Source organism: Epargyreus clarus, unplaced genomic scaffold (genome assembly GCF_041222505.1).
Source record: "Epargyreus clarus isolate Ecla_fem2 unplaced genomic scaffold, WU_Ecla_fem_2.2 ptg000002l, whole genome shotgun sequence".
Taxonomy (NCBI): Eukaryota; Metazoa; Arthropoda; class Insecta; order Lepidoptera; family Hesperiidae; genus Epargyreus; species Epargyreus clarus.
The window spans coordinates 3,775,036-3,789,761 of NW_027332210.1; the positions used below are offsets into that span (position 1 = coordinate 3,775,036).

General features: G+C 36.0%; 1 protein-coding gene across 1 annotated transcript in view; it reads right to left on the bottom strand.

The window, feature by feature from the left end:
- Positions 1-8,332, bottom strand: part of LOC140746196 (facilitated trehalose transporter Tret1) — a 10,327-nt gene extending 1,995 nt beyond the window's left edge. The window contains exons 1-7 of the mRNA XM_073078247.1: positions 8,155-8,332; positions 5,397-5,549; positions 3,852-4,054; positions 3,190-3,376; positions 2,426-2,590; positions 1,266-1,402; positions 413-505 (exon numbers count right to left, since the gene is read on the bottom strand). Of these exons, the coding sequence (XP_072934348.1) occupies positions 413-505; positions 1,266-1,402; positions 2,426-2,590; positions 3,190-3,376; positions 3,852-4,054; positions 5,397-5,549; positions 8,155-8,218 (1,002 nt within the window). The 5' untranslated portion in view covers positions 8,219-8,332. The remainder of the gene's footprint in view (positions 1-412; positions 506-1,265; positions 1,403-2,425; positions 2,591-3,189; positions 3,377-3,851; positions 4,055-5,396; positions 5,550-8,154) is intronic.
- Positions 8,333-14,726: the final 6,394 nt, after the last annotated feature.

Genomic DNA, 14,726 nt, shown 5'->3' on the forward strand with positions numbered 1-14,726 from the left:
ATCCACGAGTAACATAGGCTATATTTTATATGATATGAAATATATTTGATAAATAGATTTTGAGGAGGTACAAAATTTGCCGGGCCAGCTAGTGGTAAAATAAAAAGAAAAAATATCTATGGTGAGTGAAGTCTTCTAAATCGCACCTGGCCAGCGTTGTGGACTATGGCTTAAGTAGCTACCTCAGCAGTGGGGTATTACTACTTTACAATAGGTAGTTTAATATTTTTAATATAGTAGAACCCCTTGTTCTCCGGAGGCACCACTGCCACCCTTATTTCTGATGGCACTTTTTATGATGAAGATTGCAAATTTCCTTTTCATAAACCTAGATACGTCAAGATAATTCATTAAGTTATCTTCTGTTTTGTTTTTAAATAAGTAAGTATAACTTTAGTAAGAAGTTTTTTACCAAAAAGATAGTAAGCCCTAGTGATGTGGTCCACATGAGCAGTTTCCTTCCCAGTCGGTCTACGACTAGCGGTGTGACGAAACTCGTGACCACCTGAAAATAATTAATAACAAAATTTAAAATGTATGACTGTAGAGAAAGATGTCCATTGCATTATGTTATATCTTAGCCTAGGTATAGTCCACGTAAAACTGCTAGTCCGCTCTGAATATAGAAATGAATCACCTCGCCATAGCGAATTGTATGACTACACCTGCTCGCAACAACTTCAGAGCGGACTAGCAGTTTGACGATAACTATACCTACTCGTACTAAGTATGAACATTTTCGTCATTTAAGTATTAAACGACCTTATGCTTTGTGAAGGATCAACATAATATATTTTAAATATTTAACCATGTATTCTACGAATTGTACAAGAAGTTATCGATAGAGATGGGTTGTACTAGGTAAATTTGGGACTAGGTATGCCTGTTCCTAGTATTTAAAAATACGTGATCCAGAAACCTGTTCAACCTAGTCCCATAAAGTCTCATTATTTATGGTTCGTGTACGCGACACGCGTACAATCTGGTCTTGGACAAGGTATTTATTCTTGGACTAGGTCCATATTAAAAGTAGGACTAGGTCCGACCTAGTCCGGTAAAATACCTAGTTCCTGAACCTGTTCCAGTATATACGCCTCACCTCTAGTTATCGAAGATATTATTTTATATAAAAGAAAGGTACCTATCATCATGATTATTTTAACAGAAAATCATGAAATGATACGATAGTGCTCGCCTTTGTAGTATTTTTAATTCGGATGTGCAATAAAAATGTCATGATCATTAAAAATTAAGGCAATTTATACCTGAACAACTCCCATGATGATGGTGCCATCGGAAGCAGATATCTTAGTGCCAACTTTCTCGAGCAGTTCTTCCATGTAGAACAGAAGCACGTCGATACCAGACAACTGGAGCAGCATGGCCAGGAATACGCAGATACCTGGAAATAGAAACAAATAAATATAATTCAAAAAACTAAAAAACACGCTTTTATGATAAAATCAACTAAAAAGTAGAAAATAATTTTCAATCTAGGAATCAATTAAGGAACAGTAAATTGTATAATTGTGAAAGAAGCGTGGACTCGTGGAGTGCTCCATTTATCAATTTTCGAAAAGCACCACACACTTTTTCCACAATTAGGTATACAATTTACTGTTCCTTAATTGAATATGTTTCAGTACATTTGAGTTATAGGGAAATAACATTATTATTATTCAAAACTAAAAATCAATCTAGTAACTTTGCATGAACTCTCCATAAGGCGCTTTATTCTCGCCTCGAAAATCGTTAATCCTGAGGATGTTGATAAGGACAATGGTACAAAATTATTAAAATCGTGTATTGTCATCGGTTTTCCATATTTTTTCAAAATTTTGAATTAAACTAAACGTTCAAAGTGGATAGAAATCGGGTTCTAAGATTCCGTTACTGTTACGTACATACAAACATACATACAACTCAAGCTAATAAAAGCGTGTTAAAAACATACATACAACCCAAGCTAATAAAAGCGTGTTAAAAATGAAGACTAAACTGGAATGTCTGATACTTATGGGCCGTGTACCTATTATTTATTACGTTAGGTGATTTTCTTGTCATTTTGTCATTTTTTTCGATCCTTCCTTAAGTAGTGAAATCTGGTGAATGCGAAATTTTGCCCGGACCCTTCAAGTTTCCAAAGGTTTTATTTAATTTGACTCAGTTTTCCTACAATTTTATGATGTCTGTGGTGAAATTTTTCTATACCACCTTATAAATGTTGCCTAGGTGAGGTTAATCCGCACACTTCTGCTAGTTTCTAGATAGCTCAATACAAGTCTAACTGGGAACCGAATCCGAAACATCCTAATTAATAATGCAGTATGGTCACCACTGGGTCATAATATCTTCTAAGCAGGAGGGGCCAGATTCATCTAATCTCTGAGAAGGCCAACTTTCTTTCTGTTGATTTCTTACTTACCCAAAGCCTTAACATTTCCTCTCGTAGCCCACAGGTCCTGGATCCTGGGTTCTTCCTTGAACTCCCTCGCAACCATGGCTTGTAACCCTTCCAGCTCCGGTTGTACTGCCTCCTTAGACCGTCCTCGAAGGTATTGAAGTACTTTACTAGCTTCATCAATGTGACCTGACAAAAATACATAATACAAAGTTTGATATTAAGGATGATGATCCAGATGCGACTGTTTGAAATTTTGTAATAAGATGATTAGTCAACAATGGGATGGACTTTAACATGGTGGTGATGGCATATTTTGAATTTGATAATGATAAGTTTAGTAATTATTGGAAATTCCTGTTTGTTTCCGTTGTGGTTATAGCGTAACCAACACAGTGATATAGAAGGTACGATAGGATGTTCGATAGGATCGAACCGTCCAGCAAGCAACCCCGGGAAGGACGACTGTATGTGTGGTCGCACACCGTCGTAAACACCAGATGGTGTAGGAGGAGCCAAAAGTGCTCCCCCAGGGCAGAGCCCGATCGCGGCATCGCGCTTCGAGGACTCTGGTTGTGTTCCCTCGGAGATCCCGGAGTTCTCCAACAAGCGTTGAGGGCGGCCACCGGGGGGTTTTAGTTCGGTAAAAATCCCACATAACCCGGCGTCGCTCCCACGCCGTCGGGTACCTTTTGAAGGTTTCCCCCTCGTAAAAAAAAAGGATGTTCGATAGGAAAATGTAGTTACTCATCCCAATTACCGTCAAAATCGAATGTTGATTAACTTACCCTTATAAACCAAGAAGAACGGAGTCTCTGGTATAAGCCACGTGAAGGGAACGTAGAACAGTGACAGGATGCCGCCCGTGGCTGTCAGCCCCCAGTACGTGGTGAAGGGGCCGATGGCGTAGGCGAGCAGGAAGCCGATGTTGATGAACAGGAGGAACAGCGCGCTAAGGGAACCTCGGATTTTGTCCTGGAAATTGATAAGTGACGACAGATACGTAAGGTCAACGAAGACATTTCAGCGATATGAAAAGTAGACTGGTAGATATGTTGCTTAGAGGTGCCAAAATTTAAATTCGTTTACCCTTTGAGCGATAAGCGATACTCAAAGTTACAGGGTTTAAATTCCAGGCAGGCCATCTCTTTTCAAAATTATGTATGAATTAATTATATAATTACCTATCAATTCATTTAATGGTAAAATTGTCTCGAAAATCGAGAGAACATCCCCACGTCTGACATTTCTCTAAAAAAATCTTAAAGGAATGAGAAGTCTACCATCGCTAAAGGGCAGCGTAGCGGAGTATGACTTTAACTCTTCACTTAAGATTCTCATGTTCAGCGGTGGAATAGAGGTTGATTATTGATGCTTCCTGACCTAAATGTTATAAGACAGGACACTATCATAATGATCACAGTTCGAGGCCTGAACGTGATATAAGTACCTCAGCAATCTCCCCAATATACAGCGGCACAGTAGCAAACTGCATGCCCGTAGCGCATCCCCACATGATCCTCGCGGCGTACAGTGTGGGCAGGTTGGACGCCACGCCGGCCAGCAGCCAGCCCAGCAGCAAGGGCAGGTTGGAGCCCATCACGATCCACTTGCGGCCCACGTGTCTTGACAGCGGGACTGTTATAAGCGGACCTGGGGACAGCGGGTATTACAACCATTTGTAAGCGTTTTTATTGATTTTTAAAGTGTAAATAAACTTATAGTTTTTTATTTTAGTCCTATAAAACTGAAAAGTGTCCAAAAGCGCGCGAAAGTTCAAAGTTTTGAATTTCCGCGCGGACAAGCTAGGCATTTCGTTTGACTCGTAATATCATTCATTAGTAAACATTGTAATAAACTAAATAGACATTAAACATTATTAAAATTTAAAATTCGGCTTACATTACACTTGCGATTAACCCCTTTGCGTAAAACTCATGTTACTCCTCGAAATACATACATTCAGATAATAGTGACAAATCCGTGAGTACCTAATTTGCATTGTAGTTAGGCAGCAAAGTAAATATTTTGATAAGTATAGTCAGCACCAAACTGCTAGTCCGCTCTGAAGTTGTTGCGAGCAGGTGTAGTCATACAATTTGCTATGGTGACGCGATTCATTTGTATACTCAGAGCGGACTAGTAGTTTTACGCGGACTATACCATGTAAATTTGTAGGCGTAAAGATGTACCCTTTCCATGGTAACCATCCCCAGTATCTGTAAGACCTAGACCTAAATATCACCATTTTCATTATATTTGAAGTATTTCTCAAATTGCAAAAAAAGACATCTTGAACAAACATGAAGATAGGCTAAACTAGTATCTAGTAGTTAAAAAGTTGTACAAAAAGGCAAACTACTTGATCTTATTATTTTCAATATTAGTAAGGAAGTAATTTTATAAAGGAATTTCGCGTATTGTTACGCGACTATACTTTTATTACTGTTTATTGAAGAATCAAAGAGAAAAAAGCGGAATCAAAGCGAAAGATTTATTGTATTCCTGAATCAACTTATGGTAGGAAACCGTTATTTGACAATGTATTAATTAGTTTCTTACATTTTTATCAGGGTTCATTGTTGCTTGAAACTTAGAACGTTCAGAGACGCCAATAAGTTGCTACATGGTTGCTACCTATTAAAATTATGTAGGTTTTTTATTTGAAATCTTGATTTGATTTCTTGTGAAAAGCCTTTTAAGTAAGTAAGTAAGTTAAAAGAGTAATATTTAAATATAGATGATTGATATATTAATTTAAGAGTGTTCTAAAACTACTTTTATCATTTTGAATTTCGCGCGGTACAGGTTGTTTTGTTCGTGACGTCATTCTTTAGTAAACATGGCTCATAGACTCAACACGTCAACAATATTTCGATTACTATAGAAGTGACGTCACATTAGAATCAAAATGGCTATCGTAAAATCATGACGTCATAACAAAAACTTGTCTTCTCAAAGGTCAATAAAAACAGTAGATATTTTATCCTCTTACCGAACAGCCCGCCAAGTACAAGCAGAGAGCCAATCCAGGACTCTTCCTGGAGTGTCGGGACCCGTGGTAGGGGGGAAACGGGTAGTCGTAGTTGCGGGAACACGGGAGACGTCCATCCCATTGACATTCCTGTACATAAGCTGCCATAGCTAGCTGTAAAATTAAATGTAAAATGTCAAAATACTTGCAGTGTTTAAAGTACAAACTTGTAGAGTTTTTTATTACACAAGTAAAACCAATTGATTTACGAGTTTTCTTTATTTACACCTTGTTTCTTGTTTCTTTTTTTTTATAATATAAGAGTAGCAGACGAGCATGCAGTCCACCTGATGGTAAGTGGCTAGTGCCGCCCATGGACATCTGTAATCAACCCCAGATAGGATTAGATATTCCTACCTGAAGTCGGCCACAGTTGCGCCGCTACCCCTGAGGACTAAGCTGCAACGCCTCGGAAAAGTCTGTCTCCCTTACCACCCTTCAAACCGGAACACAGCAGGGCCTAACACTGCTGTTATTTGGTGGAAATAGGTGTGGCGGTGGCGCCGCCGGAGTCGAACCACAAAGAGATCTACGACCTTCAATAGGTGTGGCGGTGGTGCCGGCACTGTGGGGATAGGGTTTTTCTTTGTATGAGGTTGATTAGAGCATACGGAAGCGCGGTCCTAAGATGGACCGCGATTTCGTATGGTACTACAACTTAAATGTTCGACAAGTCTATGCAATTTCGTTTGTGATCTTGCATATCTTGAGACACAGATACGACAGTTTTTTTTTTTTATATCTAATATAAGAATAGCAGACGAGCATGCAGTCCACCTGATGGTAAGTGGCTACTGCCGCCCATGGACATCTGTAATCAACCCCAGATAGGATTAGATATTCCTATCTGAGGTCGGCCACAGATACGCCGCTACTCCTGAGGACTAAGCTGGAACGCCTCGGAAAAGTATTTCTCCCTTACCACACCCTTCAAACCGGAACACAGCAGCGCCTAGCACTGCTGTTATTAGGTAGAAATAGGTGTGGCGGTGGTGCCGCCGGAGTCGAAACACAAAGGGTTCTACCACCTTTAAAGAAAAATTCTTATATTCCGGTTTGGTCCAGTTGTGATCAATGAAGAAGTCTGTGTAACAACACAATTACACATAAATAAGGCATTTTTTAATTCACTCGAGTCACTCGAATGTCATATACCCATGTTACCCGAGTGACACGTAACTTCTTGTATCACATGACCGAGCCCCACAAAATTTAAGTTTAGATACTTTAGTCCCAAAATTTCCTCCACAACAAAGATGGAATATTTTCAAATTAAATTACTATTACTATTCTTTTTTCAATGCCAAGAACAAAGTATCGGAAAAATCCTACCGAATATGTAAGTGTTAAAATTTTAATTACATTTATTCATATAACTATAACTGGTTTAGTCCCTTTTAAAACACTTGTAGGTCATAACATGGTATTAACAAGGTAGGAAATAATGAACTGTGAATTATTCATAAATATCTGAGATATGCAACAACTTAAGCAATCAGAAATATCTGATTTTAGAGCGTATAATAATACGCAGATAACATTCGTAGGTAAATTATATTATACTTAAAAATAACATTTCCTTAAAGTAATGTCTACTACATTTTAACTTTCCATTAAATAAAGATTACTTACTTAAGTAATTATATATTATCTATATTATAAATTATTATATGTAGTTTTATCTACAATAGACATAGATAAATAAAGATACTTCGCCGCCTTGAAATTGAATGAAGCCACAAACGGCTTATTAAGTAGTAAGTTCTTTTTTTGAATTCTTGACAAATAAATACATTTATAGAGAAAATTTATGAATAAATAACTAATACTGCGTAATTTACATAATAAATAAATCATTCTTTCAAATATTTTAGGGACATTTTAGCACGGAGACGTGGCAAAGCTTTTTTACGCAACTATTTCAATTCTCAAAACTGGGTACATTTTCTTGTTAGGAGTGAGTATCCTTTACTAATCTATGACAATAGACTTGGTTATAGGAAATTTAATGTGTTTATATTTATACCAGACCTATTAAGGTATATGCCAACTACTTATTTTATGACTGTGAATGCTCGATTAAATAATTAAATAAGTAATCGAGTGTCATTATCTCACCTAAAATTTTTATTTAATCTGATATTTTATATCGTAAATTAATTTTTAATTTAAATTTAAGATTTATTTTATTATATACACATATCGTTTTTTAGATACAGGTCTGTGGTTTTTTTATTTATTCTACAAAAAGGTTCTATTTGTTGTACGCGACTGTACTTTATAAATTTTAACGATGCAAGGAACTAAAGTGGTTATCCTTGAAGGGTTGAGCCACAGTATAAGGATCTTTATACAGTGTTTGAGCTAAAGGTGCTGCATTCAAGTTATATAAAAATAGAAGTATAGATGAAGTAATAATAATATGCAGCCAGAGTTTATTCACATCATTGAAGGCTGAGTACATATTATTTAATTTTCATAACAACAGTAAAATAATATTTTAATATGTTTTCATGTCAAAATAACTAAGCTATATACCAAAATTGATCTAATTTCATATTCTAATTTTCAAAAATATTAGATAAGTATTCTAAATGTAAACCCAATTTTTGATGAATTAACAAGATTTATTTGTTAAAATTTCGCATCCCATTTTATATTTACTAAACATATTTTTAGGCAGGTATTAATCATTAAAACAAAGGAAAAAAAAACGAACCTAAAGAAGCCGCCAAATATTGCCGCCAATTATATTTGAATTCCGCTCTAAAAGTTTCGAACATTATCACTCACTATGTACCGCGCCAAATTTGAATATCGAACACTATATTTTTAAATGCCTACCGTGTACTAAACGTGTACACTGCTAGCCATAGACTTTGTTTCTGATGAAATAATTGCTAAGCGTAAACAACCAGTTCCCTTCACAATATTTTTTATTTAAATGGATAATTGCATTTTGTTAATATATACGAAGAACTACGAAGAATTATAAAAAATACGTAATTGGCTATCAATAGGAGATCAGAACGAAATGTTGTGACGAAATAGGTAATTGAATGGGTTTTACGGAAGGCCAAAGAAAGGCTGAATGATGACTGTATATAATAAAAAGTTTGAATGCGCGATCATTGAGATTAGGTACATATTGTATGTCAAAGTGTTGTCTAACATATTGATAATTTATTTTATTGTAAGGGTTCAGGCTCTAATCATTTGCATTGATTATTAGCGGATTTGTATGTTGCGATTGTTAAAATACTGTAACGAGCTCAAAGAAATATAGTTACGCTTTAAAATATGTAACATATCTCATGATGTGCTTCGAAATTAATAGGTCCTATTCCTTTCTCTGCCTTCGTCGCCGAAGTTTCGGATCCATCCGAAAGTAGGCAAATTTGAACAACTGCTAAACCCTTCTTAAACTCAGTTTTTCAGGCAGATTTTATGCATACAGAATAGTACTGAACTTACTTATGTTTAATAATTCATTACCGAGTTTTGTGTGGCCCTTCAGAAACTGAAATTCGTATTACTTTAAAGTAATAAATGCCCGAAAATTCGGACGAAACTATGATTTTCGTACGTAGACCTATGAAGTAGACCAAACGCAACGAAATACCTACAGCAAGGATATTAGGTGCTTCTTAAATATAAAATATGCTAGCACCAAAAAGTTTGCTTCATAAACGGCCTTTTTAATAATCAATGTATCCAAAGTTTTACCTACCTATGTACTAATAAGCTAACTCTTAAGCATGTAGGTTTCGAAGTATTCACTGACAAAGCAAAATGCCAAAATGAGTTAATTGTAGTAGGCACACACAAAACTTAGAAATTCTGAGTTGGAATTCAAACCTGCACTTCAGCATGGGACAACTAAATTCGTAATACTCGTAGGTACTAGATATATGGGTAATGTTCCAATTTATAAACATTAAAACATTTAAGTAGGAACGGACTTTTTTTTAAGTAAGTATAACTTGTTCCAATAAACGATCTAAAACCCGATATTTTTATTTACCTCTCGCTCTTTCTTCATAATGCGTGAACAAGAAATATAACCGTCATTTTCGATTACAACTTTATTGAAACAAGTCATACTAACTTACTGACTTAGGCAATTGTACTAGACAAATGGCATTATTTTTAGACACAAGTAAGTATACTAGATAGCAATTACCTAGTACATAATGGCTTCAATTAGTAGATTTAATTTTACGCGAATTCAGTTGAATCACAACGAGTAAAGTACTGTAATTACCCTTGATATTGAATGTCAATGTTTTACCTTCACATTTATCCAGATCAGTCTAAGATATTCACCGTTATGACAACGGCTTAAGGTTGCTTACGTTTTGACAATTGAGTGACCATAGACTTAAGAAAATATAGATTCGTCATTAACTCATGAGGTACTTATTGGCCTACTGCTGAATATAGGAGTAGCAGACGAGCATGGAGTCCACCTTATGGTAATTGGCTACTGCCGCCCATGGACATCTGTAATCAACCACAGATAAGATTAGAGTCGTACGTGAGGTCGGCCACAGATGTGCTACCCCTGAGAACTAAGCTGGAACGCCACAGAAAAGTACCTATGTCTTCTTTACCACACTTATGTGTGTCTGGTGCAGGTGTCACAATCCACTGCGCTGGTCAATTACGGATTGGTAGACTGCGCACAATTTTAAGAACGTTATTTTTAACTCTCTTTAGGTTTCATGAAGTTTCCTTTAAATGATAAATATTTTTTATGAAGTTTCCTTTACCTAAAAATGATAAATATTTTTTAATGCGTTTAACACATTAGTTCAAAAATCAAAGGAGACAGAAAAGAGAAGAGAGGCGTGCCTGGGATCCGAACCTTGGACCTCCGAGATTAAGGACCTGAATTTATAAGCATTAGGATATAGCTCCTCGTAAATATTGTTTTGGATATTTCCAAGACTACAAATACTTTAAGATAAATAAATGACATACTGTATCAAATACACAATAAACGAAATTCGTTACGAGTAATAAAATAAATGCAAAGTAGGTAAATAAAATTGTATCATAAAAAGTGATAATTTATTTCCATAGAAACACAATATTTGTTACTATTTTACGATTGAAGCAGCAAACAAACAGATCACCTGATGGTAAGTGGCTACTGCCGCCTATGCATATCTGTAACCAACTCCAGATAGAATTGAAGTACTACCTGAGATTGGCCTGAGATGCATTGCTACCCTTGACCAAGTTAGAATGTCTCGTCTAATTGTCATCTCTTACCAGACTCTTCAAACCAGTACACAGTAGCGCTTAAAACTGATATTTTTAGGCGGAAATGGGTGGGGCATTAGTGATCTAGAGTCAAACTACGAAAGGTTCTAGCACCTTCTAAACGCAAGTAGGAACACCATAAGTATCTCCTTTACCATATCTGCATCTTCGATAATAATTACGTAAGTCGGCAATAATGTCGGTATCTACTAATAGCATACCGTACCATACATTTCCGAGGCATTTCAGCTTAGTCCTCAGGAGAAGCTGCGCATCTTTGGCCGACCTCAGATAGAACGGTAATCTTATTTGTGGTTGACTACAGATGTCCATAGACAGCAGTAGCCACTTACTATCAGGTGTAGCTACTTACTACATTCTCGTCTGCTACTCCTTTTTTATAAAAAAATAAAAGAAACATGCCATATCTACATGTTATTAGCTCTATGGCATCCATTTCACTCGACAGGGTCCGTTGCTTCAAATGATTGTTTACATAAATAGCAGTAACTTAGATTGCACCGAATAAAAAATTCACAATACAACTATTTAGTACAGAATAGATTTTCAAAAGATTTTCAAACTTATTTAGATTTGTTTTTTTTAGACTACAAAACAAGTATTTTTAAAGGTGAAAGGATATAAAAATACTTGTATTGTGTTTTGTGAAAACTTTGAATTGATCTCAGATGATTCCAAATGATTCAAATATTGTTGTTCTTTAACCGAAAGTTACGTTACAATGATTTTAGATTAACGTTGAAAAAAAAACGATGTATAAAAAGTAGTGAACTAAAACAAAAAGTAAGTTTAGTAATCGTTTGTGTTCTAAATCCCGATATTACGTTAGTTTCAAGTTAGTGCTTAATATAGGGTTGATTAGTGCATTATAATACCGCGAATGGATACGGTCACATATCGTATCGTATGTACAGAGCCGGATTTAGTGTTCTAGAGGCCTTGGGGCAACAAAGGAGTGGAGGCCCCCTGGCCCCAAATTATTTTCCGAATAAAATGAACAATTTTTCAGTTGAGATTTTTAATAAATATTTTATTGTGAAACGCAGGTAAGATTCTTCTAGTATTTATGTTTGTACAAAGTACTGTAGATAAAGTTTGGAAAATCCAAAAGTGCACGACTCATAATGCTCATTTAATTATGAAATATAAAAAAAGAAAAAAAACTTAAGTCGTTCAAAATAAATTGCCGAAAAAACAGCTGTAGTAGGAAGAAGGTACTGCACAAGCGCCCCTGGTGGAATAAATGTACATAATATCTATAGATATACAGTCTTGTAGTTTTCTTTTTTTATTAATTGCAATTAAACGACACTGAATTAATTAATCATTCGCATTCAGTGACCTACAATCGTCGATTAGAATTTAAAAAAAAAAATTAACTCAATTGATGGATTTTTTCACAAGTTACAGTGTTTTCAGGTTTCACACATAACGGACAGGAAAATTTTTGACCTATTTTGGTGTTTTTTTCCAATTCTATTGCAGTAAATCAATTTTTAAAAAGTATGGAATTAATCTCCATTAAATTATCTCGACAATAGTATGCAAAATATCTTGATTCCGTGAACTATCAAGGCTATAATAATAAAAATAGCCGCCAAAGTGAAGCGAAAAAAAATTTTTCGATCGTAAAGCACTCTCTGATGCTTCGCATCATGAGTCGTGCAAAAGGTCAAACATCGAAAAAATATGTCACAGGAAAAGATACATATATTTTTTACTAGTGTTTACTAGTCGGAATTTAAAAAAATCCGACGTCTCTATTGGGGGCCCCTCTTTTGTGGAGGCCCCGAGGCTGCCGCCCCGGTTGCCCTCCCTTAAATCCGGCCCTGCGTATGTACGGCAACTACGAATCTTCAGGATAAATCTATGTAATTTTTATTGTGATCTTGCATCATGGGACAAAGCAGACAAGACAAGGACAAGAGCAGACATACGTACAAGAATAAAAACAACAATTAGTTATTTCTGTTCGATCCACTTGTGAAGAATGAAGAATATAAGCTTGTGTTACATCTCACAGGGATATTGAAGTTAGATATCCTCTTAGATTTAAACCAAGCTTGAAACCTACATGTGTGAAAATCCAATATTCTTTAATCTCTTTTGCGCTACTTGACTCCTTGTATGCAGATCTGGTTTCTCAAAGCAATAAGAATTTTGGAAATTAATTAACATTAATAAACTTTACAATCCACGTGGTTTATTCATTGATACATGAAACATTAATGGCTACATGATTTAAATGCTAATATACAACCACGCTAAGTGTTGTCTGTTGTGCCATCCAAGGTTGTATTAACATATATCATACTCGTACCTTAACATTCTATGAGATGACTACACTTTACTTATAAAATTGTTAATTGAAAATAAATCGCAACTTATGAACAAAACTTCAGCCCTTCCTCTTACTCTACCTACTACTCTACTCTACCTTACCTTACAATTATTAGTTAAATAGTGTTAACTGTACCTTAGCTTACAATTATTAGTTAAATAGTGGTACAACCCATTGTGGTTCGACTCCGGCGGCACCGCTGCCACACCTATTTCTGCCTCATAACAGCAGTGTTAAGCGCTGCTGTGTTCTAGTTTGAAGTATGTCTATTATATTAGGAGCACATCTGTAGCCGATTTAAGCTAGGAATATCTTATCCTATCTGGGGTCACAAATGTCCATAGGCGGTAGTAGCCACTCACCATCAGGTGGACTGCATGCTCGTCTGCAACTCCTATATTATGAAAAAATAACCCGTTGGGATACGGATAGACAAACCTAAGCATACCACTATAGTGTGAAGGTATCTATAGATATCCTGCTTCAGACACGAGGTAATTATACCTACATCGTACTGCGATCACGATTATGGTAATTTATGACCGTAATACCATTAATATCTAATCGATCACTCCATTGTAGTTAACTTCTGGTGTTGTCCTTTTGTGCACAGATATATAATGAGAGAACGGTAGAAGAATAAAGTTTTATTGATTTTATTCTGGTTCTATTCCTTTCGAAATGAAAAAGGTTAAGTTATGACTACATTATAGCAACAAGTTCGTACATTTGTGTGTTAAAATACATTTCAAAGAAATGTACTCATGTTTCACAATAATCGTGTAAAATTGATGACCCGCGGGGCGGAGCGGTCACCATACAGAGGATCCCGGGTTCGATCCCCGGCCAGACAGATATCTAAATGATGAATTAAAATGTCCGTTTCTGGGTCTGGGTGTTTGTGTATTTGTCTATGTGTGTGTCCATGGCACCCGCGACATAGGGGCTCCTAGTGTGGGGCTGTGAGTGTAGAAAGCGTTTAATTACGTACCCATTACATTATATTCAATTTATTTTTTACATTTTGGAAATTATTATAACAGTATTTTATTACATTTATGGGATCTATCAATAATAACCGGATATAATGTGGTTACTTCACAAACAATACCAAAAATGCGTTAGTCGTTTTTCCATCTTTATCTCCGAACTTCAACGAGGGTGTAAGCGAGTAGGGGAGGTTTGTTGTAACAGGAATCCAATTAACCGCCGCAGCCGCTCGTGTGGATGGAAATATTATGGCGCTTTCCCGCCGAGGCGCCATTTTGTTTTTTTTTTTAATTCGTAAATAATTGTCGACGTATTCAGCCTTCAACTGTCAGATTGAGTGCGATTACGTTAATATGTTTATTTACATAATGTTATAAATAATTATAGGTTCATAAGTACCTTCCTAGTTAGGTACTTTAGTTTTTTTACATAACATGGCAGAAAATACAATTTACGTTGAAAATAACGAAACGTTCCGTTCAACGTCGTTGACGTATTTAACTAGTTAATTTCTATTGGGTTAACGTTGATTCGTTGAAAGTGAATCAACGGTTGATTTCACTAGTTCGTTGATTCAACGACCACCACTAGTAGAAACCTTCGTAGTTCGTTATTCTGTTTGTGGGTCCTATTTCTGTCTAACAGCAGGTTTGAAGGGCAATATACTTTTC